The sequence below is a fragment of the Schistocerca gregaria genome, chromosome 7, assembly GCF_023897955.1.
Source record: "Schistocerca gregaria isolate iqSchGreg1 chromosome 7, iqSchGreg1.2, whole genome shotgun sequence".
Taxonomy (NCBI): Eukaryota; Metazoa; Arthropoda; class Insecta; order Orthoptera; family Acrididae; genus Schistocerca; species Schistocerca gregaria.
Window position 1 is genome coordinate 215408737 of NC_064926.1, and position 25373 is coordinate 215434109.

The 25373-nt window shown below is 40.2% G+C and overlaps 1 protein-coding gene across 6 annotated transcripts in view; it reads left to right on the forward strand.

Annotated features, from left to right (window-relative positions):
* LOC126281323 (AP-5 complex subunit beta-1-like) overlaps positions 1-25373 on the forward strand; it is a 137120-nt gene that overhangs the window by 28853 nt on the left and 82894 nt on the right. For 4 of the 6 annotated variants that reach the window (XR_007551250.1, XM_049980174.1, XM_049980177.1 and 1 more), the window contains exon 7: positions 23669-23851. The exons of the other annotated variants lie outside the window; for them this stretch is intronic. Coding sequence is in view for 3 of the 4 variants with exons in the window: in XM_049980174.1 (XP_049836131.1) it covers positions 23669-23851 (183 nt within the window). In the remaining variant the exon portion in view is untranslated. The remainder of the gene's footprint in view (positions 1-23668; positions 23852-25373) is intronic. 6 annotated transcript variants of the gene reach the window in all.

Sequence of the window (25373 nt, forward strand, 5' to 3'; positions counted from 1 at the left end):
CTCTGTTCAAAATCACCTAAGAAATTTGTTGGTTGATTCCTTACTCAGCTTCCTGTATGTGTACTGGTTCAACAAGTCTGTAACCTTACTGCGGTAGTGGGTGACAGTCACAAATACTTTGCATTACTCTTGTCATTGGAGAGAATGATAGTACTGTTATCCTGATTGAGGCATTTTATTGTGTTCCTCTCACCCACAATTTCATTATTTTTAGAAGGCTTCTGGCATACCAATATTCGTATGACTTCTATATACATTTCTTCTGCTGCTATTACATCCACATTACAAGTGCCTGCTTACAATTTTCGCGGTGGGCGTAACTTGCAGACTAACAGCAAAATTTCTGTCTTTGGAAAGCACAGATCAATTATCAAATAATGAACTTTTGGTTGTAAATTCTCAAATTTCTTCTGCTGCCTTCTGGACATTGTCACCATGGGCTTCCCCATAGTATTATGCAACAATCTTTCAGTTTCATCCCAGTCACCAAAATGCAATTTCTCACTGATACTCATATGGAGAGTTATTAATTTACAGTTTGAACTTGCCAGATCCTGGCAGGTCTGTTGAATGTGCTCATGTCGTAAAGCCGCCTCTGTTGGTTTGAAAATCCGCTGTGCATTGACTGAGCTGAATATATGATTTCTCTTCAGAAACTTTGGAATATCAATGATTGCCCTGGAACTAGACATAAATGTGAGGGAGCACAAAAGCTGTGCTCTCATCTTTCAGAGTCTTTCCAGGCATCACTTATCTCTTGACACGTCCTCCTTATAGAATTGTCTAATTGTAAAATGTAATCATTCTCAGTTGTAAATATCGCACTTATTAAAACATTTGAGGATATTATGCTGTCAAATGAATCTTGCTGAAGCCCCACATTTCGTCCCTCTTGTGGAGGGCATCTTCAAGGGGTATCATAGCTTTTTCAGAGATCCAGTGCACACCCTAGCTGACTACTAACTGAAGTAAAATTGCATTTCTGTGTGCTCCTGTGCAGACGCATGACACCACATCTTTTAAAAACCCCATTGCATTTGGTCATTGTCCAGTGCAAATAGTCTTCAGCACCAGAATCCAGATACCATTTACTTTTGCACCCTCCTCCTTTCGATTAATGATGTGTTGAAACAGCTGAATGAGGATTTTTCCTGACACTGTTCAAGAACTCTGTAAATATTGTCTCTTGACCATATACTTAAAATGGAATGATGAATTATACATACAAGTGGATGGCATGGCTCTGGGGAGTGCCGTAGGCCTGATGATAGCAAACATCTCTATGGAAAAACTGGAAAAACAGGCATTATGTAACATTTTCATGAACATCTCAGTGAGTTTAGTCTGAAGATTCAGTTCACTGTGGAGGAGGAAGTAGATGGCAAATTACATTTCCTTGATGTGCTAGTCTTAAAGAAAAAAGATTATAGCTCCAGCCACACAGTGTATTGAAAAGCCATGCACATGTACAATTACCTACACCGAAATTCTAGTCATCATTCATGACAAGAACAAGATGTCACAAAATTGTTAGCAGATAGAGCAGGGAACATCTATGAACCAGAGCAGCTTGAAACAGAATTCAGAATCTCATCCAGTGCTTAAGAAAGATATTCATATGCTTAGATAAAGAGTATTAAGAAAGCAACAAAAATAAAACAGCAATGTACAGGCATCTGTGAAATTCTATGAATTAACGCCATTCATAAAAGACAATGCTGACCACATGGGAAAGATCTTTATGAAATGGGATATTATTGTAGTCTGCAAACCCACCCCTAAGATACAGGAATACCCAGTCTGCCAAGGATGCTCACAAACTGTTGGAGAAAGCTGCCGTTACAGGAAACCATGTAGTTGTGGAGACATGTAAAGAGGATTCTACTAAAAGAATGGCTGAAAAATGACTGGAGCAACACAAGGGCAGCAATAGAAGTGGAGAAGCCGATAGATAAGCTATTGCAGAACCTCCTTTACGGCTAGGAGACCGCCACATTTGATTTGACAAGACTCTGGTACTGAAAGCCATGAGCAGATATTTTGGAAGGCTATACTTAGAGGCCACAGAGATAACACCCCAATAATTTTAGCTGGTGGTAGGAGGGTATGAAACTACATGGTATCAGGGTACTGATGTTGAAGAATTTGTGTATCGCTCTTCCAGCGTAGGGTGATAGCAACGGTAGACGGGAGCAACTGACAATAGCCAATTACATTTGTGTTTTCAAAACGTGTGATGTCACACCTCTGCATGGGAGCATGTGGACACAGAATTTTACTTCAGTTATTAGCAAGCCGAGGTGTGCACCTGATCTTCAAAAAAGCTGTAACCCTCCTTGAATTTGTTCGATAAGAAATTCCTCTATGGCCTAATAACCTGGAATATTTTAATAATTTCCAGCTGTTTACATTTTTTGTCTACTCCGCCTGAGACAGTCAGAAATTGAAATGCTTTTCCATTCTTCTTAAACATCCTAGTTTTAAGGTTAGTGTTTATTTATCTGGAAGTTTAAAACATTCTTATGGTGAGTAATTACTATTAGTTACTTTGTTTCATATTTCATGTAGTGGTTTTCAATCCAGAGAATGGTTTGATGTTAGGTCTCTACAGCACTCTTATCCTTTACAATCGTCTTCACTGCTGCCTAACTACTATAATCTATATCCATTTGGACCTGCTTACTGCAGTCTAACCTCTGTCTCCCTCTGTGTCAGTCACTCACTTACTTACTTATTTATAAACATACATGTATTCTCTCTCTCTCTCTCTCTCTCTCTCTCTCTCTCTCTCTCTCTCTCTCTCTCTCTCTCTCTCTAACACACACAAATGCACACACTAGTCATCATAAGTTATTTTACTTTCCAAGTTTGAAGATCTTTCTTTTAGTGATTCATTTTTTATGATCACTTTTAGGAACACTGTCCAGTGTATTCAGTTGAACTTCCATGTCCTTTGTCATCTCTGACAAATTTACATTGTCATTACTAGGCTTAATTTTTTTTTTTTTCCTCCCCCGAACTTTATATCCTTTTCAGATTTCTCCTTGGTTTCCTTAACTCCTTGGCCTATGTAAAGATTCAGTTATAAAGTTACTAGGCTACAAACTTCTCTCAGTTTTTTGTCAACTACAGCCTCCCTTTAATTCCTTCAGCTGTTATTAACTTCTGCCTATAAAAATGTAGATAACCTTTCTCTCCCTGAATTTGATCCCTAATAACTTCAGAATTTTGGATAATGTATTCCAATTAAAATTATCGAATGCTTTTTCTGTGTATGCAAATGCTATAAATGTAGGTTTTTCTTCAATCTGTCTTCTAAAGTTTGTAATTTTCACCTGAACCCAAACAGATCTTTCTCACATTCTGGTTTTATCAGTTGTTCTAGTCTTCAATACATAATTTATGTTAGTAATTTGCAACTATATCTTATTAAACATGATGGTTCCATAATACACTTGTCAGCACATCACTTCTTTGATATTGGTGTTGTTACTTTTTTTCTGGAAGATTGTCTTGCATATCATACATGCCATATGGAACAGTTTCATTATCGTATGTACTCCCAAGGATTTTAATAATTCTGAGAGAATCTACTTCTATTGCCTTGTTTTAACTTAACATCATTCACTATTCTGTCAAATGCTTTTCAAAATATTGCACTCTCATACCATATCCATTTACTTCCACTTCCCTTTCCATAGCATTATCACATTATCTTCACGATTCTTTCCTTTATATAAGGTAACGCTAAAGTTCACAGTCTGGCTCTAGATGGGCTGATTAGACCTAACCGACTGGTGTGTCTTCCTCTGCCAGTGGTGTCATTGGATGCAATATGTGGTTACCACACAGCTCTCCTGGTCGTTGTTAGGTTTGTTTACCTTGAAACCACTACTAATAGTTTGTGTAACTCTTCAGTTGGCCTCATGAGGCTGAGTACCATGCACCAGTCCTCCCACTAAGGAAAAGTCCTTGGGGATACAGGGAATCAAACCTGGGTCCCCTACCCGGCAGTCACATGCGGCAACCACTCAGTAACAAAGGCGGACTTCACTTATATACACTTTTATATTCCTTCCACCTTTCAATCTTTCATTCTTTGCTTAGTCCTGACATGCCATTTGAGTTCTTGATGTTCATGCAGCTGCTTCCCTTTTCTCCATAGATATCTTTAATTTTGATGTATGCTGCCTCTCTTTCCCCCAGTCATGAATGCTTCTACAGATTTCATTTCTCCACTAGCCATTTCTTTTGGCCTTTTTGTACTTTCTGTCTATCACATTCTTTAGGCAGCGTCTGTGTTCCCTTTTTCTTGCATCATTTTTATGTTTTATCTTTAGATCAATTACATTTAGTATCTTATGTATTATCGTAGTATTCCTGCTGAGCTTTTTCTTTTTGGCTAGTTGTATATTTGCTGCATTTATTATTTTATCACTCCATTTATCTTCTTACATATTTTATTTACCTATTACTGTCAGTCATTGCCTAATACCTCCTTTGAAACTCTTAACAAGCTCTGGTTATTTCAACTTACACAGATTTCACCACCTTCTGGAAATGCCATGGAATGTAAAATCGACTTTATAAATCTCTGTTGTAAAGTTATTTAATCTATCTTATGTCTCCAGATTCCTTCCAGGTATACAACCTTCTTTCAGGATTCTTTAACAAAGTACCAACAGTGTTAAAATTGTGTAGAATTCTTTAGTTGGCTTCCGATTTCATCTGTTTCCCCAGTCCTTGTTGTCCTATTATTTTTCCTTACCTTCATTTTTGTATTATGTTAATTCCACCTCCTCATCACAGTTCAGAGGTGAAATTAATTTAAGGTTTTAGAAGAGGAGCAGCAGCCAGTTCTGTAGTTTCAGTTGGTCTTTAGTTGCTCTCTACATAAGTCTATCCTGTGCAAGCCCCTTCATCCCTGAACAACAGTTGCAATTTACATCTGTTCTGAAACTATTTACTGTCTTGCTTTGGTTTCCCTGTACAATTCTTCCCTCTACTACCAAATTAACAATTCTGTGATTCCTCATGATGTGTCCTCTCAACTAATTCCTTCTTCAAGCCAAGAAGTGCAATATATTTTTTTTCCCCCTCAATTTGACCGAGTACCTCCTCTTTAGTTACTCGGTCTACTCTAATCTTAAACATTCTTGTGTTGCACCACATTTCTGAAGCTTCTATTCTCTTCTTGTCTGAACTGTTTATCGCCCACATTTCATTTGCATGCTAGGATACTCTCCAGACAAATACCTTTAGAAAGGCTTCCTAACACTTAAACTTAACTTAGATGTTAACAAATTGCTCTTTTCCAGAAATACTTTTCTTCTATAGCCACTCTACATTTTACATCCTCTCTACTTCTGCTATAAACATTTATTTTGCTGCCCAAACAGTGAAACTCTTCTAATACTTTTAGTGTCTCACTTCCTAATGTAATTCCCTCAGTGTTGCCTAATTTAACTTGAATGTTGTCTTTAGAATGGGCGAGAAAACAAAAAAGGTGTGTTATGCTGTGTCATGTTAGGTCCATTTATAATGCAGGTAGGTTAGAAACTTGAAAAGATCATTGGATAGGTTGACATAATGGGGATTGGTGAAGTGGTGGGAAGTCAGGGATTTCTGGTTAGGTGAGTAGCGAGTTACTGGTTAAAAAATGAAGTGAATGTAATACAATAGCAGCAGAGTCATAAACAAGGTGACAGGTATGCAAGTAATCTGATGTCAATAACATAATGAAAATATCACAACCAAGATAGACAAAAAGACACAACCCACCACAGTAGTATATGTTTGTAGTATAGTAGTAGTATAGAAATTTAACATTGAAAAATCCAGGATGGATTGTAAGAACATTGTGAGATGGAAAGTTGCTGCTCACCATATAGCGGAGATGCTGAGTTGCAGATAGGCACGACAAAAAGACTGTCACAAATATAGCTTTCGGCCAATAAAGCCTTTGTCAAAAAATTATAGACCACACACACACACACACACACACACACACACACACACACACACACACACACACACAAAAGTGCAGTCTCAGCCAACTGAGGCCACACTGCAAGCAGCAGCACCAGTGTATGATGGGAGTGGCGACTGGGTGGGGGGGGGGGGGGGGGGGGGTAAGGAGGAGGCTGGGGCAGGGAAGGGGAGGGATAGTAGGATAGGGGTGGCATACAGTGACATGCTGTAGGGGAGCACACATTGACAAGGTGGAAAGAGGGTAGAGCAGCTATGTGCAGTCGGGAGGTTAGACGGAGGGTTGGCGAGGGAGAGGGGGGGGGATAGCAGAAGAGAAGAGAAGTAAAGACTGGGTGTGATAGAGGAATGAGGTCTGTGTAGTGCTAGAATGTGAACAGAGAAAGGGGGGGGGGGGGGCGGATGGGAAACGACAATGAATAACGATGGTTGAGGCCAGGAGGGTTACAGGAACATAGATATATTGCAAGGAAAGTTCCCACCTGCACAATTCAGAAAAGCTGGTGTTGGTGGGAAGGATCCATATGGCACAGTCTCCATATGGATGCCATGTGGATCCTTCCCACTAACACCAGCTTTATGGAATTGTGCAGGTGGGAACTTCTACTGCAGTATATCCTATGTTTCCATAACCCTCCTGGTCTCAACCTTTGTTAGTAATTGTCCTGTCCCCTCCAGTCCCTTCTCTGTTCACATTCCAGCACTATATAAACCTTATTCTTCCATCGCACCCAGTCCTTTTACTTCTCTCGTTTTCCGCTATCCAACCGCCCCACGCTCCTCTCGCACCCCCCCCCCCCCCCCCCCCCCCCCCCCCCCCGCACCCCGCCCGCTCTCCCCTCCTCTCTGCCGACCTCCAACCTCCCGACTGCACATAGCTGCCGTACCCTCTTTCCACCTTGTCCCTGTGCGCTTCGCTACAGCATGTCACTGTCCACCACCCCTACCCTACTATTCCTCCCCACCGAGTTGCTATTCCTATCATGCACTGGTACTGCTGCTTGCAGTGTGGCCTCAGTTGCTCGAGACTGCAGTCAGGTGTGCCCGAGTTGCATTTGCGTGGGTGTGTATGTGTGTGTTTCTCATCTAATTTTGTCTAAGGCCTTACAGGCCGAAAGCTGTATTTGTGACAGTCTTTTTGTTGTGCCTATCTGCAACACAGTGTCTCCACTATATGATGAGTAGCAACTTTCCTTTTCACATTATAGAAATTTATTCATTCAATGTTCATTTTAAAGTGATACAGGTTTTGTCGGTCTGACAAAAGTAAAACTGTAAGTAATATGTCAAAACATAGTAATATATACCCAAGTGTTTTATGAGGAATGGACTGGTGACTGGACTTGTTAAAAGAACCATCCCGGCATTTAGGTTCAGTGAGTTAGATGATCACATAAAACAATATCTAGCATGCTTTAGTATTCCAGAAAAATACCTTACCTTTGTTAACGAAGTTTCTGTGCTGTCTGTGCGTGAATTCAGAACAGAGATTGGCAATTTGTATAGCCCTGCTGACACCCCATATTTCTTTTTTTTTTTTTTTTTTTTTAATTTTGTATTGTCTTCACAACTTCATAATTTGTTGTAAGATACAATGTTGTTGTGCTGGCTGCATAATCCATTATGGGTGATATCCTTGTTTTAGGGATTTTTTTTTTTTTTTTTTTTGGCAGCTTCTCTGCAATACCTAAAAAACTTTTTCAAAGTTTCTCTGTTAATGTAGATTTTCTATTAATCTGGTGCCACTACCTTTGATTTGTATGTTACTTTACAGGCCTTCCTTTTCCAGTTTCTTATTTTATGGCACCTGTTTGTATTATCTTTTATTTTCTGTATTATATATATTTTGTTTAAATGGATTTTTTGCAGCAAAAAGTACCATTATGTATATCATTCTGTAACTTTGATAATTTATCCATTATGAATTAGTGCAGTGTTTTTTTAAGTCAAACAATGGAAAGTTTAGGTTGGAATATCGACAATATTATGAAAACCATAGAGGATTGATACCTATCTTAAAGATGACACATCGAGCTCCATAGAGGCACACAGAAAAGACTGTTACACATATAGCTTTCAGTCATAACATTCTTCAGAGAAGAAAAAGCAGGTGCATTCACACAAGCTGGCATATCCCACACACAGATGCCCACTATCTATGGCAGCCTGTGTGCATAAGGTGCACTTGCTTGTGTGTGTGTGTGTGTGTGTGTGTGTGTGTGTGTGTGTGTGTTTCCTTTTCTGAAGAAGGCTATAGCCAAAAGCTAAACATATAGCAGTGTGTTCTTCATGACTGTCTGTAGCTTGACATGTTAATTTTACAGTGAGTACAATCTATACTTTTAAAAATATTATTGAGACCATTAATTGCCTCAGTTCACTGAATAATATCCAGTTGCTCAAATGTCCAATTTTTGGAGCTGTACCCTCAAACATTAGTTTGAACAGTGTACAGAATTGAGAGAGTTTTGCATCTACATTGTTCTCTGTATACGCTTCATCCAAGGTTTGGTTTGCCAAAATCCTTGAAGTAGTATTTCATTCGTTGTTTAGAGATGTTTACGTTGTAGATGTGCAGTGGGATTTTCCAAGACTGCCTTTAGCTTTACTATTTAGCAGTAGCAAATGCTGAGGCCTAACTCTTTTACCTATACCCTGCAAGTTTCTGTGCTGGTATCTGTAAGAACATAGTTTAAGGCTGATGAATAGTGTTTTTTGCCCTTGTAGCACTGTTTACCATTTGTACTATGCCAAAAAATATTTAGAACGGCTTAAGTAGATAGATAAAAAATCTACTCACAAAGTGGTGGCAGAATACACACATAAAAGATTATTGTGACTGGCAAGCTTTTGGAGCCACTGGCTCCTTTTGGGTTGAAGGGGAAGGAAGATGGGTAAAGTCACACAGAACCGCTGGTCAGGCGAGACATACCATACGGGATGAGATAGTAGGAAACTTATGGTATTTTATCCTTAATACTTCTGTTTATGTTCGCACCTCCACCTAATATTGTTTTTATTTTATCCATGTCGTATCTTGTGAACACCATGGCCATTAATGATAGTTGGTGAATGACACAACGAGCCACAAATACACGGATGTTTTTATCAACAGCATGTTGTCTGCTCCACAATACATTGCAGTAGATGCAATTTGTTTTGCTGTGACCCCTACGGCTTTCTAGCTCTAGGTATATGTTCTTGATTTCCACACAACACATATATATTGCATATAAATTACTGTCACTCTCATTCAAGAACATTTACATTCAGCTAGAAAATCATATGGGCCACAACAAAACAAATCACCATCTCTTGCTCTGTGCTGTTGATCGAAGCATCTGTGCAATGAAAAATATTAGCCATCTGAAGATGGGCATGTTAGCCTGAAACTGGTTATGAGATGTCAAGCTTTGTTAATTCAAATAATTTCAAAAGTTTTCCTACACTTTAGTAGAGAGCAAGTAAGAAGGCAAGTGCATGATGCATTCTGCACAATTCAATGGAGCATTTTGGAGCCATTTTTCTCTCTGTATCTGTTACTAGCCACATGCTCAAGCCATTGCCTAAACTGGTAACTGCTAATGCTGAGGTGTGTGCCATATAAGGCACTACTGTTTGTGCTTCTGATGCTCCTGGGTTGTTGTTGTTGTTGTTGTTGTTGTTGTTGTTGTTGTTGTTGTGGTCTTCAGTCCTGAGACTGGTTTGATGCAGCTCTCCTTGCTACTCTATCCTGTGCAAGCTTCTTCATCTCAAAGTGCTTACTGCAACCGACATCCTTCTGAATCTGCTTAGTGTATTCATCTCTTGGTCTCCACACTGCCCTCCAGTACTAAATTGTTGATCCCTTGATGCCTCAGAACATGTCCTACCAACCGATCCTTTCGTCTAGTCAAGTTATGCCACAAATTCCTGTTCTCCCCAGTTCTGTTCAGTACCACCTCATTAGTTACATGATCTACCCATCTAATCTAAAGCATTTTTCTCTAGCACCACAATTTGGAAGCTTCTATTCTCTTCTTGCCTAAACTATTTATCATCCATGTTTCACTTCCATACATGGCTATACTCCATACAAATACTTTCAAAAAAAGACTTCCTGACACTTAAATCTATACTTGATGTTAACAAACTTCGCTTGTTCAGAAACACTTTCCTTGCCATTGCCAGTTTACATTTTATAGCCTCTCTACTTCGACCATCATCAGTTATTTTGTTCCCCAAATAGCAAAACCCCTTTACTACTTTAAGTGTTTCATTTCCTAATCAAATTCCCTCAGCATCACCCGACTTAATTTGACTACATTCCATAATCCTTGTTTTGCTTTTGTTAATGTTCATCTTATATCCTCCTTTAAAGACACTGTCCATTTCCTTTAACTGCCCTTCCAAGTCCGTTGCTGTCTCTGACAGAATTACAATGTCATTGGTGAACCTCAAAGTTTTAATTTCTTCTCCATGGATTCTAATTCCTGCTCCAAATTTTTCTTTTGTTTCTTTTACTGCTTGCTCAATATATAGATTGAATAACATCTGGGATAGGCTAGAACCCTGTCTCATTCACTTCCCAACCACTGCTTCCATTTCATGTTTCTCAACTCTTATAACCACCATATGGTTTCTGTACAAATTGTAAATAGCCTTTTGATCCCTGCATTTGAACCCTGCCACGTTCAGAATTTGAAAGAGAGCATTCCAGTCAACAGTATCAAAAGCTTTCTCTAAGTCTACAAAAACCAGAAATGTAGGTTTGCCTTTGCTTAATCTATCTTCTAAGATAAGTCGCATGGTCAGTATTGGCTCACGTGTTCCAACATTTCTACAGAATCCAGACTCATCTTCGCCAAGGTCGGCTTCTACCAATTTTCGATTCGTCTGTAAAGAATTTGTGTTAGTATTTTGCAGCCATGACCTATTAAACTGATAGTTCGGTAATTTTCACATCTGTCAACACCTGCTTTCTTTGGGATTTGAATTATTATATTGTCGCAGAAGAAGCCGAGTAGCACAGTTGCCATATTGTTGCATGGATGGTTGTTCAAAACTCACCTGAACTGAAACATTTTAAATTCTATATTTGGTTCGAGTACATTCTAGAAGTATTCACAAATGGCAAGAATCATTGTACTAGAATGTTCTGTAGCTGTATATATACCATATGTGTTCTGGCCAGAGGCATTTCGCTCCGCGCTCTTGTATTGCAAGTGCTGAATAAACTTTCGTTAAGTGAAGTTGGTGTTCGTCATTCATCTAATTACACCTTCTTCTATGTGAGATTATTCTGGTGGATGCGCTAGGTATAGGAACTTGTGATACTGCACATTATCAACGACACAGTGGCTCCCATCAGGCCACGACAGAGCTGCCGTTTACATGGCGAAAAACCTGAGTTCAAGCCATATTCAACAGATCAATCTATCGGAGACAGAAGAAGAAGAAGAAGAAGAAGAAGAAGACAATGTACCGGGTTCTCTGTTGACGATGGCCAAGATACAAACAAGTGGCTGAAGGTATATGAGCATATAGCCAAATTTAACAAATGGTATGACACAGTGTGTTTGGCTAACACATTTTTCTACTTGGAGGGCACTGCCAAGCAATTGTATGAGAACAATGAGGAGAAGTTCACAAGCTGGGAAGTATTCCAGGGGGAACTGCACAAGAATTTCGGCGACACACGGCAGAAGTGCAAGACCGTAGATAAATTAAAGTGCAGGGTATGGCATCCAGGAGAAATGACAGCATCCTACATTCAAGACGTCTTGGAGCTGTGTAAATAATGGATTCTCGATTGAAGGAGGAAGATAAGGTTGCACATATCGTGAAGGGTGTTGCTGAGAACATATATCAAGCCCTACTCCTGAAGGAGGTTTCGACAGCAGACGACTCATAAAATGGTGCCAGTATATCGAGACAATGCATCCAAAAAGAATTACAGGCAAGAAGAAGGCTTCCAAATTTCGTATTGATGTCTGTGATGGAGGAAGAAACTGATTTCCCAAGTGTTCTTTGTCAGATAGTGAGAGAGGAAGTTCAGAAGGCACTTGGATTGCACGGCGAGCAAAAAACCAAGACACTTCAAAAGGTCATAGACATTGAACCCAGACTCTTGTCCTTCATTTCCCTTCAAAACAGCGAAGTTACGTTCCCACAATGCCGCATGAGGAATCTGTTTGGGCACCACGGAAGACTGACATCTGGAGGACTCAGGATAACCAACCAGTATGTTTCCACTGCAGACGACCAGGACATGTGGTGCACTATTGTCGAGAAAGGCGGTGGATATTTGATGATGTCCGTGCCAGAAGACGTCAGCCCGATCTTAGCTGACGCCAACTCCAGGACAACTAAGATGAACAAGATGACGTGGGTGCAGGATGTTGTAGGTTACCGTCCCCACAACCTAGCCACTGGAGAGGACGCTCCCCAACATGCCGATCAAGGTCTCCATCGCCATTTAGAAGCTCCAGCCAGTCACTTAGATGCCGCAACCCGGAAAACTAAAGGGTACGACCTTCCTTGGAGATGAGGCCGCCGAAGAGAAAAATCCTCTGCCATCGATCACTACAAAAATGATAGGAAATTACTTCAGTGTCCTCATGGATGGCTGACCAGCCCAAGCTCTTGTGGACTCTGGAGGATCATATTCAGTCATTTCGGAGAAGTATGGTCGCCAGTTGCAGAATACCGTATTTGTTGACAACAATACATCTCTGCTGAAGGTGGCTAATGGGAAATATGTAAAACCTAAAGGAAGATGTACCGTTCATGTGGATATAAATGGCCATAAACAGCCCTTAGAATTCCTTGTCTTACAAGAGCGTAGTCATGACGTCATTCTCGGATGGGACTTTTTGAAAGCTTCTCAGGCAATTATAGATTGTGGTCGGTCGAAGATTATGCTAGACGAGATGAGATACTGTGGACAGGAAGATGAGCATCCGAGTGTGTGGAGACTGTGTGTGCTGGATGAAGTGATTATTCCTGCAGTAAGAGCTAGAAAGGTAGCTGTCATGTGTCATGCCATGCATCAACCCATGGGTCTTGTAGTGGAATGTAAGAGAAGCATACCACTGAAGAATAACTTGCTCATCCCAGCCTCTGCCATCTCATTTAACAATGGATTCGGCGAGTTGTGGATAGTTAAGTGTCGCCGAGAACTGCAAATTCTTCCAATATGCATGTGCATAGCAAATGCTGAGCCGTTAATTGCAGAACAGCTGAGTGTCATAGAAACCTCCCATGCTGAGTCTGTGGCCGAAATTAGTGCTACCACTATGAGACAAGATCTTCTAGCTCGACTATCGCCAGACCTCACTTAAAAAAACAGAAGCAGCTACTTGCCATTCTTCAAGAGTTCTTTGAATGCTTCAATCCACAGGTGAAGAGCAAATTAGACAAGTTGTCAGTGAAGCACCGGGTTAGCACTGGAGACCATCAACCAATAAGTCAGAGAGCATACTGTGTGTCGGCAGCGGAACATCGAATAATTCATGACGAGGTATAGAAAATGATGAAGAATGACATCATTCAGCCTTCACAAAGCCCATGGTCATCACCTGTGCTTCTCGTCAGGAAGAAGGATGGCAGTTGGCGCTCTTGTGTTGATTGTAGGAAGCTTAATAAGATGGCTTAACAGCATGTTTACCCTCTTCCATGAATTGGCGATACACAAGGTTGACTGAAGGAGGCTAAGTTTTTCTCAACCATGAACATGTACTCAGTATACTGGCAAATCGAAGTAGGTAAGGCTGATCTTGAGAAAACTACATTCATTACCCCTGAGGGCCTGTATGAGTTTAAGGTAATGACATTTTGTTTGTGTAATGCACCAGCAATTTTTGAATGATGGATAATCTTCTAAGGCACCTGAAGTGGACGATGTGTCGTTGGTATTTAGATAACATTATAGTGTTCTCAGAGACATTTGATGAACACATAAAAAGACTGAGGGCCATTCTGAAGTGTCTCCAACAAGCCGGACTGAAACTTAATCAAAGAAAGTGCCTCTTTGGAGCAAAAGAAATCAAAATATCTATGCACTGTTTGTCAAACGAAGCTGTGCACCCAGATCCAGAAAAGGTGAGAGCTATAACGGAATTTCCTCCTAAAAGTATTAGATATGTGAGAAGCTTCCTCCGCTTATGTTCTTATTACCATCATTTTATCAAAGACTTTTGTATCAAAGCCAGGCCACTCCAATAGTTGTTAAAAGCCGATGCTAAATTTATCTGGTGTGATGCTCAACAAGATTCTTTAAGTGTGCTGCAAAAAGCTGTGGTGACTGATCCTGTACTTGGTCTGTATGATGAGAGAGCACCTACAGAACTACACACAGATGCCAGTATATATGGGATCGGTGCTGTTCTGGTGCAGATTTTGGATGGAAAAGAGAGGGTTATAGCCTATAGCTTGTGGGACATTTACAAAAGATGAGAGATACTACTTAACTACAGAAAGAGAATGTCTTGCTGTGATCTGGGCTATGTGCAAATTTCGACAGTATCTCTATGGAATGCCATTCTCAGTTGTTACAGACCATCATTCACTTTGCTTATTGACAGGTCTTAAGGATCCAATAGGCTGACACGCCAAGTAGGCACTGCGCCTTCAAGATTATGAGATTACCATAGTGTACAAAAGTTGAAGAAAATGCCAAAATGCCGACTGTCTCTCAAGAAACCCTGTGCAAGACCATCAAGACTTTGATGAAGATAGTGACTGTCTCACTGCACTTCAGGCTCTCTTTGCGGAGCAGAAGGAGGACGGCAAATTATCTCAGATTATGCTTGCCTTAAATCGGCCGGAGGATGTGAAAGGCCAATTTAAGGTAGTCAATAGATTACTTTGCAAGAAAAACTATGATCTTTTTGGAAAGAGGTGGCTACCAGTGATTCCTAAACACATGTGCTTAGATGTTCTACAGAAATTCCATGACACACCTGACGCCGGACATTTAGGATTTATTAAGACATACGATAGGATCCACAAGAGATTTATCTGGCCTAGTTTATTTAGGAGTGTCCGTCACTATGTGTCGCACTATCAAGAGTGCCAGAGGAGAAAGGCAGGTCCTCAGAAACCACCTGGCCGACTCATACCAATACCACCAGCCGAAACGCCTTTCCAGCTTGTTGGGATTGATCTCGTTGGATGATTTCCAATGTGGCTAGTGGCAATAGATGGATTATTGTTTGCACTGATTATCTGACATCGTATGCCATTACAAAAGCTGTGAAAACAGCTGAAGCATTTGAGGTAGCCAAATTCAATGTAGAAGACATTGTATTAAAACACGGTGGCCCAAGGTCATTAATTACGGATCAAGGGAAAGTTTTTCAATCGAATCTTGTGACAGAGATAAAGCATCAGTGCAACATTACTCATCACATGTAGACTGCCTACCATCCACAAACTAATGGGCTTACGGAACGCCTTAATAAGACCTTGGTCGACATGCAATCAGTGTTGAGCAGAGCAACTGGGATGACGTGCTACCTTTCGAGACGTTTGCCTACAACATGGCCAAAGAAGACACCACAGAATTTACACCATTTTTCCTGGTGCATGGGCATGAGGCAACGACGACAATGCACATTGTGTTTCCATTACATCCTGATGATGTGGGCGACGACTACATCAGCCAGGTGTTTACCACAGCTGAGGAAGCTTGGCTGGCCATGTGTTAACCAGAGCTGAGGAAGCTTTGCAGTTAGGTTGACTCTGCACACTGCAGGCTCAAGAAAACGATCGCCGAAGGTATGACGTGAGCCACCACCCTGTTGTCTACCAGCTTGGTGACCTCGTTTGGATCTTCACTCATGTTTTGAAGGTTGGTCTCTCTGAGAAGCTCCTCAGGCAGTACTTTGGACCTTATAAGGTTGTAAGACAGTTGTCTAATGTTACTTATGAAGTTGAAGATTTCGACCCTGACACAGGATGATGAAACATCAGAGATACGGGCCACATCCTTCAAATGAAGCCCTATAAGGATCCTGCAACCCAGGGTAAATTTGAAGCTCCCGCAACAGGGAATAAGTGAAAGGTACCGAAGAATGTAGCGGCAAGACGTTCTAAGAAGATCACTGCCAGGGCAAACATCAGTCATTGGGAGTTGGAGTATGCATTACCGATGACTTGTTCACGGACTAGGAGGACATAATACCGAGATGCTGTCCTCTTGAGGAGGGAGCAATGTCGCAGAAGAAGCCGAGTAGCGCAGTCACCATAATGTAGTGGTTATGATACTCGATTGTTGCATGGATGGTCATGAGTTTAAAACTCACCTGAACTGAAACATTTTAAATTCTATATTTGGTTTGAGTACATTCTAGAAGTATCCACAAATGGCAAGAATCATTGTACTGGAATGTTCTGTAGTTGTATATGTACCGTATGTGTTGTGGCCGGAAGCAGACCACTCTGCACTCATGTATGTGCAGGTGCTGCATAAACCTTCATTAAGTGAAGTTGGTGTTCGTCATTCATCTAATTACACCTTCCTCTACATGAAAATATTCTTCTTGAAATCTGAGGGAATTTCGACTGTCTTGTACATCTTGCTCACCAGATGGTAGAGTTTTATCATGGTTGTGAAACAATTACTAACAAAGAGATAGAGGGGCTGGCCAGTACTTACCTCAGCTCAGTACAGCCGATAGAAACACAAAAAACAACCGAAAATTTAAGTTCCTAGCTTTCGGAATAAATGTTCCTTCATCAGGGAGGAGAGAGGGGAAAGAAAGGGAAGAAGGGAAAGTGGATTTAGTTACTCAAAACCCAGGTTATGAAGCAACAGGGAAAGGAAAACAGGGAAGGTAGCAAGGATGGAGGCATGGTTGTCAGAGGGAAGCTGTCATGGTTGGCTCTCCCAAGGCTATCAGTAGTTCTGATGGAATATTGTCCACTCCCGGGGCCTTGTTTCAACTTAAGTCTTTCAGTGCTCTGTCAAACTCTTCACGCAGTATCATATCTTCCATTTCATCTTCATCTACGTCCTCATCCATCTCCACAATATTGCCCGCAATTACATCACTCTTGTATAGTCCCTCTATATACTCCTTCCATCTTTCTCTTTTTCCTTCTTTGCTTAAGTACTGGTTTTCCATCTGAGCTCTTGATATTCGTACGAGTGGTTGTCTTTTCTCCGAACGTCTCTTTAATTTTCCTGTATGCAGTATCTATCTTAGCTGTAGCGATATATGCCTCCACATCCTTACATTTATCCTATAACCATCCCTGCTTAGCCATTTTGCACTTCCTGTTGATCTCATTTTTGAGACGTCTGTATTCCTTTTTGCCTGATTCATTTACTGCATTTTTATATTTTCTCCTTTCATCAATGAAATTCAATATCTCTTCTGTTACCCAAGGATTTCTACCAGCCCTCGTCTTTTTGCCTACTTGATCCTCTGCTGCCTTCACTACTTCATCCCTCAAAGTTGCCCAGTCTCCTTCTACTGTATTTCTTTCCCCCATTCTTATCAATCATTTCCTAATGCTCTCCCTGAAGCTCTCTACAATTTCTGGTTCTTTACGTTTATCCGGGCCCATCTCCTTAAATTACCACGTTTTTGCAGTTTCTTCAGTTTTAATCTACAGTTCATAACCAATAGATTGTGGTCAGAGCCCACATCTGCCCCTGGAAATTTCTTACAATTTAAAACATGGTTCCTAAATCTCTGTCTTACCATTATATAATCTATCCGAAACCTCCAGGCCTCTTCCACGTATACAACCTTCTATCATGATTCTTAAACCAAGTGTTAGCAATGATTAAGTTATGCTCTATGCAGAATTCTACCAGGCGGCTTCCTCTTTCATTCATTACCCCCATTCCACATTTACTTACTACTGTTTCTTCTCTTCCTTTTCCTACTATTAAATTCCAGTCCCCCATGACTGTTAAATTTTCATCTCCCTTCACTACCTGAATAATTTCTTTTATATCCTCATACATTTCTTCGATCTCTTCGTCACCTGTGGAGCTAGTTGTCATATGTACTTGTACTACTGTGGTAGGCGTGGGCTTTGTATCTATCTTAGCTACAATGATGTGTTCTCTATGCTGTTCATAGTAGCTTATCCTTGCTCCTATATTTTTTTTATTCGTTATTAAACCTACACCTGCATTACCCCTATTTGACTTTGTATGTATAACCCTGTATTCACCTGACCAGAAGTCTTGTTCCTCCAGTCACCAAGCTTCACTAGTTCCCACTACATCTAACTTCAACCTATCCATTTCCTTTTTAAAATTTTCTGACCTACCTGCCCGATTAAGGGATCTGACAGCCCATGCTCTGATATGCACAATGCCAGTTTTGTTTCTCCTGATAACAATGTCCTCTTGTGTAGTCCCCGCCCAGAGATCCGAATGGGGAACTATTTAACCTCCAGAATATTTTCCCAAGAGGACACCATCATCATTTAACCATACAGTAAAGCTGCATGTCCTCGAGAAAAATTATGGCTGTAGTTCCTCCTTGCTTTCAGCCATTCGCAGTACCAGCACAGCAAGGCCGTTTTGGTTAATGTTACAAGGCCAGGTAAGTCAATCACCCAGACTGTTGCCCCTGCAACTACTGAAAAGGTTGCTGCCCCTCTTCAGGAACCACACATTTGTCTGGCCTCTTAACAGATACCCCTCCGTTGTGGTTGCATCTACGGTACGGCTATCTGTTTCGCTGAGGCACGCAAGCCTCCCCACCAACGGCAAAGTCCATGGTTCATTGGGGGGGGGGGGGGGGGGGATGCTCCTGAGAAAAATTTATATTTTCAAAAAACTGATGCTGACTCTTTTGAAGATAATACTTAGAATGTTTGCTTTATGCCATCAAGAAGTAAATCCTTGAGTGGTTAAATATGTTCTCCATATATAAACTAATGTGAAAATCGACACTAAATGTTCTGTGTGCAACTCAGTGTATGCTAAAAAGACACAACTGAATGGCACTATTTGTTATAGTGTCATGTGATAAACTGTCCCTTGCCACAGTGCAGCACACTATCACCTGCATCCTGACATCCACAACACTATAAATTTGATCAGATTTTGACTATCTTTCAAATGTGTCCCATTTCAGGTTTAAATGCACGAACCCATGCTATTTATGGTAGTTCTACAGTAACAGCTTGCCCTTTCATGTGGTGATAGAACTATGTGCTACATTTCAGTGTCTCTACACCAGTCCTCTGTAATGTGTACTACTGTGTTTTTCAAAATTAATTTGCAACAGACTATATTTGAAGAAAGATGATAATTCTGTATGTGTTTCTGTGGTGTATGGCCTTTTACCTTTTATTTCCTATTATTGGCGTTTGTGTCCTACAGTGTGATACAAGCTATCTTCAGTGTAACTGTCACAGAAATCTCTAAACTGGTGGAGACATTTTTCAGGTAGGGGAACCTGTTGCTGTAATCTACTCTAAAAATAGGATTTGACTATGCATAGTCCTGCCCCCACCTATACTCGTACTAATCTGCTCCATCAACCTTCCTTTCCAGTCCTGATGAGATCTGTACCTTACCTACTGCAACTCCATCTTCCAATGCTCTGAAATGGACAGGCACCAGTGCAGTGTGCAGCTGATAAGCAGTCATTGGTGTCATTTGCAACTCTAAGTTAACTTACCATACAACACTGCCATAGTGAGGGCAGTATGTGCCACCCATCAATCAGGTGCTTGTAAGAGACTGATTTTTCTCATGTTTATTTGTAGTCAACATAGTTCCTGTTTTACTAAACATAAAGATGCTGTTGAGAATAAAATCAAGCAGTGAGCATCTATGTGCTACACAGCATTACATTGAAGTTGTGTTCTGTGTTAATATGGTGCACTGAAACTTCAGTGACAATGTGTATACAAGGGGTTGCAAAATGCTATTTTAAAAACAAGAAAAAAGTCCAGTAAACATGTGTTCTAAAATGCATACCTTAAGAGCTATGAGCACTTGTGCAGTAGAAGAGACGTGTTTCGCTGAAACGAAGATGAAAAGTGCTTGTAACTCTCAAGGTATGCGTTTTAGGCCTCATGTTCACTGGACTTTTTTTGTTTTGGTCCATACTACCTCCTCCCAAAATATGGAAATCAAAGAGCTTGCAGTAAAAGAACTGTGGTACAGTATTGAAGATGAACAAGTGATCATAGCTCTTAAGGTTTGCATTTTAGGTCCATGTTTACTGGACATTTCTTTCTTGGTTTGGTGTAAGGACTCTGACCCCAAATTTTTTAATGTCATTCTGAAACACCATGCATATGGAAACAAGCAAAACCTCCTGCACATGTTTATATTAGTGGAGGTGACCCAGATGACTTCTGTAATAACAGGTGTAATAAACTGTGCACTCTTGCAAGTTTGCAAGACTCGTGTCAGTAACTTGCTATGACATTGGCTGTTACAACCCACTGTTAACAAATACATTATCCAAGAGTTGCTTGCCTTAAATCATCACAAAGGAACTTCTGTAGAGCTTGTAAGCCATGGAGAGAAAACAGCCAAGCGGAAACTTTGATTTGCCCTCTGATGCGCTCAGGTGGGTGAATAAGAAATGCATTTCCCACAAAAAGAAACCATTTGGGCTTAAACATTGATATCACAACATGACATATGACAACAACAAAGAAGTGAGAGGCCTTTGAAATGTGGATTTATTTGCAGAATACTTAAAATAGCATGGACTGCAAGAATAACCAGCAATGAAGTACTGAAACAAATGAACAAGAAGTGAGAAATGTTGACAGTGCTTGAAATAAGAAAAACTGCATGTCTAGGACATATAGTATGGAACACCAAATATATGCTTCTGCAGCTAATAACAGAAGGAAAGATTGAACAAAAAAGAAGACAAGGGCGGAGAACAACATTTTGGTTGGACAGTATAAAGTAGTGGACAGGACTATGAAGTGTGGACCAGCTATTACATACTGCAGTTCACGGAAGAAAGATGCAACATGTGGTCATCAACATTCATTAATGGATAAGCAGCAGAAGAAGATTGATATCAAGCATCCAGCCTCAACTTGTAATTAATAATACACATGGTACATATTCTGTCGAGTCTAAACTAATTTCGTTTTTTACCAAAATCTGTTTACATAAAATTATTATTTGATCAGACTGCATTTAATGAATGCCATTGTTTGCCTGCAATGTAAGAGCTGTCTTATTTGTCCTGTCAATGTGCAGTGTACACCTGTCCTTTTTTTCCCCTAAGGGAAGTCTTTCCGCTCCCGGGATTGGAATGACTCCTTACCCTCTCCCTTAAAACCCACATCCTTTCGTCTTTCCCTCTCCTCCCTGAAGAAGCAACCATCGGTTGCGAAAGCTAGTAATTCTGTGTGTGTGTTTGTGTGTTTTGTTCATGTGCCTGTCTGCCGGCGCTTTCCCGCTTGGTAAGTCTTGGAATCTTTGTTTTTAATATAACACTATCAAGTTATACATAATTGCAGAAAAGACAGTTAAGAGCACCCATTTAATTATTCAGCCAACCAGTAATTTTTGTCCTGCATTGTATATTGGCCAGCCACTACCTGGTTACCAAAAATTGCCTCAGGCAAACTGTCTTCACATGCGACACCCAGTATCTTTTCGCTAAGCATGCTGTGGAATGTGACATTAGAGACCTTAGCACTTGTATTGAATGGATCCCTCCATTCAGCACCAATGTTACCAGTGTCCAGATATTAGAATTGAGTCTACTTTGTGTAGTTTGATTATGCTATCTCCCAGGTCATATTCTTTGCTAACCTCACTTTCCTTTTTCCTTGCTTTCTCCGTGCACCATCTTCCTAAAAGTTCTTTTTATTATTGTATTTCATCTAATTTAGATTTTCTTTTTCTTTTTTCCATTTGACCATCAGCCTTATTTTTACCTTGCTGTATCTCTCACTTCTGTTTGTGCCCTTCCTTCAATTTATGATTTCTTTACTACCAGCAGTTCTTTATTGGTGACTTTCTGGAATTTCAGACTGTGCTATTTCTCCGTTGTTACTTCCAAACCATTTCTGCTGTATAGTTTCTTCTAAATCAATATTTCAAACAAGATTTTCTTTCTTCTGCAGCTGTAGATACTTACACTGAGATGACAAGTCATGGGGTAGCAATATGCATTTATAGACATGGCAGTAGTATTATGTACACAAGGTGTAAAAGGACAATGCATTGGAGGAGCTGTCATTTATAGTCAGGTGATTTACGTGAAAAAGTTTCGGATGTGATCATGCAGAATGGTATTTGCAGCTAGAGGCATGGGAGATTCCATTTTGGAAATTGTTAGAGAATTCAATATCCAAGATTCACAGTGTCAAGAGTGTGCTCCGAGAATATCAAATTTTAGGCATTACCTCTCACCATGGACAACATAGTGGTCAACGACCATTACTTATCGACCAAGAGCAGCAGCATTTGCATAGAGTTGTCAGTGCTAGTAGACAAGCAACACTGCTTGTAATAACTGCAGAAATCAAAGTGGGATGTACGATGAATGTATCCGTTAGGACAGTGCAGCGAAATTTTGTGTTAATGGGCTATGACAGCAAACAAACAACAAAAGTGCCTTTGCTAACAGCACAACGTCACCTGCAGCACCTTTCCTCAGCTCATAACAATTTGACTTGGACCCTAGGTGACTGGAAAACTGTGGCCTGGCCACATGAGTTCCATTTCAATTGGTAAGAGCTGATGGTACAGTTAGAGTGTGGCACAGACCACATGAAGCCATGTACCCAAGTTGGCAACAAGGCACTGTGGGAGCTGTTGATGGCTCCATAATGGTGTGGGCCGTGTTTATATGGAATGGACTGGGTCCTCTGTTCCAACTGAACCAATCATTGACTGGAAATGGGTGTGTTCGGCTACTTGCAGACTATTTGCAACCATTCATGGACTTCATTTTTATAGGTGAGAATGTGCCATGTCACTGGACCACAGTTGTTTGTGATTGGTTTTAACAACATTCTGGTCAATTTGAGCAAATGATTTGGCCGATCAGATCACATGACATCAATCCCATTGAACATTTATGGGACACAATTGAGAGGTCAGTTCATGCACCAGCAACACTTTCAGTATTATGGATGGCTGTAGGGGCAGCTTGGCGTAGTATTTCTGCAGGGAATTTTCAACGACTTGTTGCGTCAATGCCATGTTGAATTGCTGCACAACACTGTTCGAAAGGATTTCCAACATGATGTAGGGAGGTATTCCATGAATTTTGTCACTACAGTGTATTGCTGCATCCATTTCTTGTTTGAATATATTTTTTTCTTTCTCCCTATGAAAGCATTTTGAAAATATCACAAAAGCCGGAGATTAATCATATTTCAGAGTTTGTGTTTTTCGATCTTGTTTGTGTTCATCCTGCTGCAGTGGGGAGTAAGAGGGCATTTGTTCTCTGTCACAAGCACTGTAAATATTACGTTCCTACTTTCATTTTGAATATTTTTTTAAAGTTTGTCGAAAGTTTTTAAGGTGAAAATTGAAGCTCTTATATAAAGTACTGTTGAAGAGTTTCATAAAGTAGTCATAACAATAATCTTTGTATATTTATTTATAGGTTCTATATTAGAAACAATGATTCCAAGACTTACCAAGCGGAAAAGAACCTTGGAATCTTTGTTTTTAATATATTTTTCCCATGTGGAATGTTTCTTTCTATTTTATTTACATTATTTATAGGTTCTGTCATTTATGGTCGACCAGGTGCCTCTTTGTACAAGTGAGGCAATAACATGGGTAGTGGAACAACTAGCACCACTGTTGAAGTCTGTTCCAAGCTGCCTACCTCTCTTACAGCCTCTAATTCTGACTGCCACTCGTACACACTACCTTCCACTAGTTCATATTGTGCATTTGCTTCAGGTATGTGCTCTATATTGCTTGAATCATGAGAATGTCTACTCTCTCTCTCTCTCTCTCTCTCTCTCTCTCTCTCTCTCTCTCTCTTTTTTTCTCGACGCTATTTTGGAGGTCTGTACTTGTTAAAGTTGTGGGTTTTCTATAATTATATTTTATGCTTGTGTAGGAGAAGATGTACATTTAACAGTATAATGTTACAAGGACAAAATATTCAACCGCTACTGATGGCCTTAGCAGTCTGGTCCCTTCAATCACACAAACCAAACCATATTTGACCCATGTCCCTTAACTATCTTGTTTTTATCTACATTTCTTGTATAATTGTAACAACCCTACTCTAATTATATTGTCATTAAAAAATGCTAATAATATTCAAAATTTCAAGTTTTTTAATTGCAACGGCTCCTAGTAGTAAATAAACCTTATTTTCAATATAAATGTTGTAGAACAGGTAGTGCTATATTTGTTGTTGGAGGTACACTGACACCTAAATTTTATAGTTTAGAGTTACTGACTTCTTCTCATAATAAGCATTCAGGCTCCATATTTTGGTTACTTCTCTGATTTATTCACAGAATAACTTCTGGAAGTATTATTATTACTAGAGAATAATGGTTTTACTTTCACAGCATTCTCCAAACTTTTACAACTCCACATGACTGACTGCTTTCACAGCATACTAGTTTGGCGAGCAAAATGTACTGCACTGTTTGGCAGACACAACCACCAAACAGTGAGCATGAGTATGAGGGCTATTCAGAAAGTAGGTCACGTGTTAGCATAAAAAAAAAAAAAAAAAAAAAAAAAAAAAAAAAAAAAAAAAAAAACTATGTACAAGAAATACATCTGAAAGAGCGACTGACATACTACTTTTCCACATAGTCACCAAACACACTGAGGCAGTTATCATACCAGTGGACAAGCTTTGAAAGATCTTCATCATAAAATTCTGCCGCCTGAGACTTCAGCCAGTGAGTCACGTTGGTCTGGAGTTCATCATCAAAGTGCTGTGTTACAAGCCAGTTCTTCATCTTGGGAAACAAGTGGAAGTCACTTGGTGCAAGATTGGGGCTGTAGGGTGGATGAGGGAAAATTTCCCATTTGAATGAATTAAGGAGCTCTTTAGTGCAGTTTACCATGTGAAGTCGAGCATTGTCGTGCAGAAACAAAATTTTGGACATCAATTTTCCTCATTGTTTGTTTCGAGCTGCTCTTCTAAGGCTGTGCAAACTTTGACAGTACCGGGCAGAATTTATGGATGCTCCACACTCGAGAAAATCAATAAGCAGCACACCTAGCTTATCTCAAAACACTGTTACCATCAACTTCCTTGCTGACAATATTTGCAAACATTTTCGTGGTTTTTGGAGGGACTGTGTGTGCCCCCACTCCATGGACTGTAATTGTGTCTTGCAATTGACATGTTTCACCGAAGTCTCATCACCAGTTACGATTCAGTCCAGTAATGAATCACCATGTTTGTGGTAGGCCTCTATAAATGTCAACGTTGCCCCCATTTATGGTG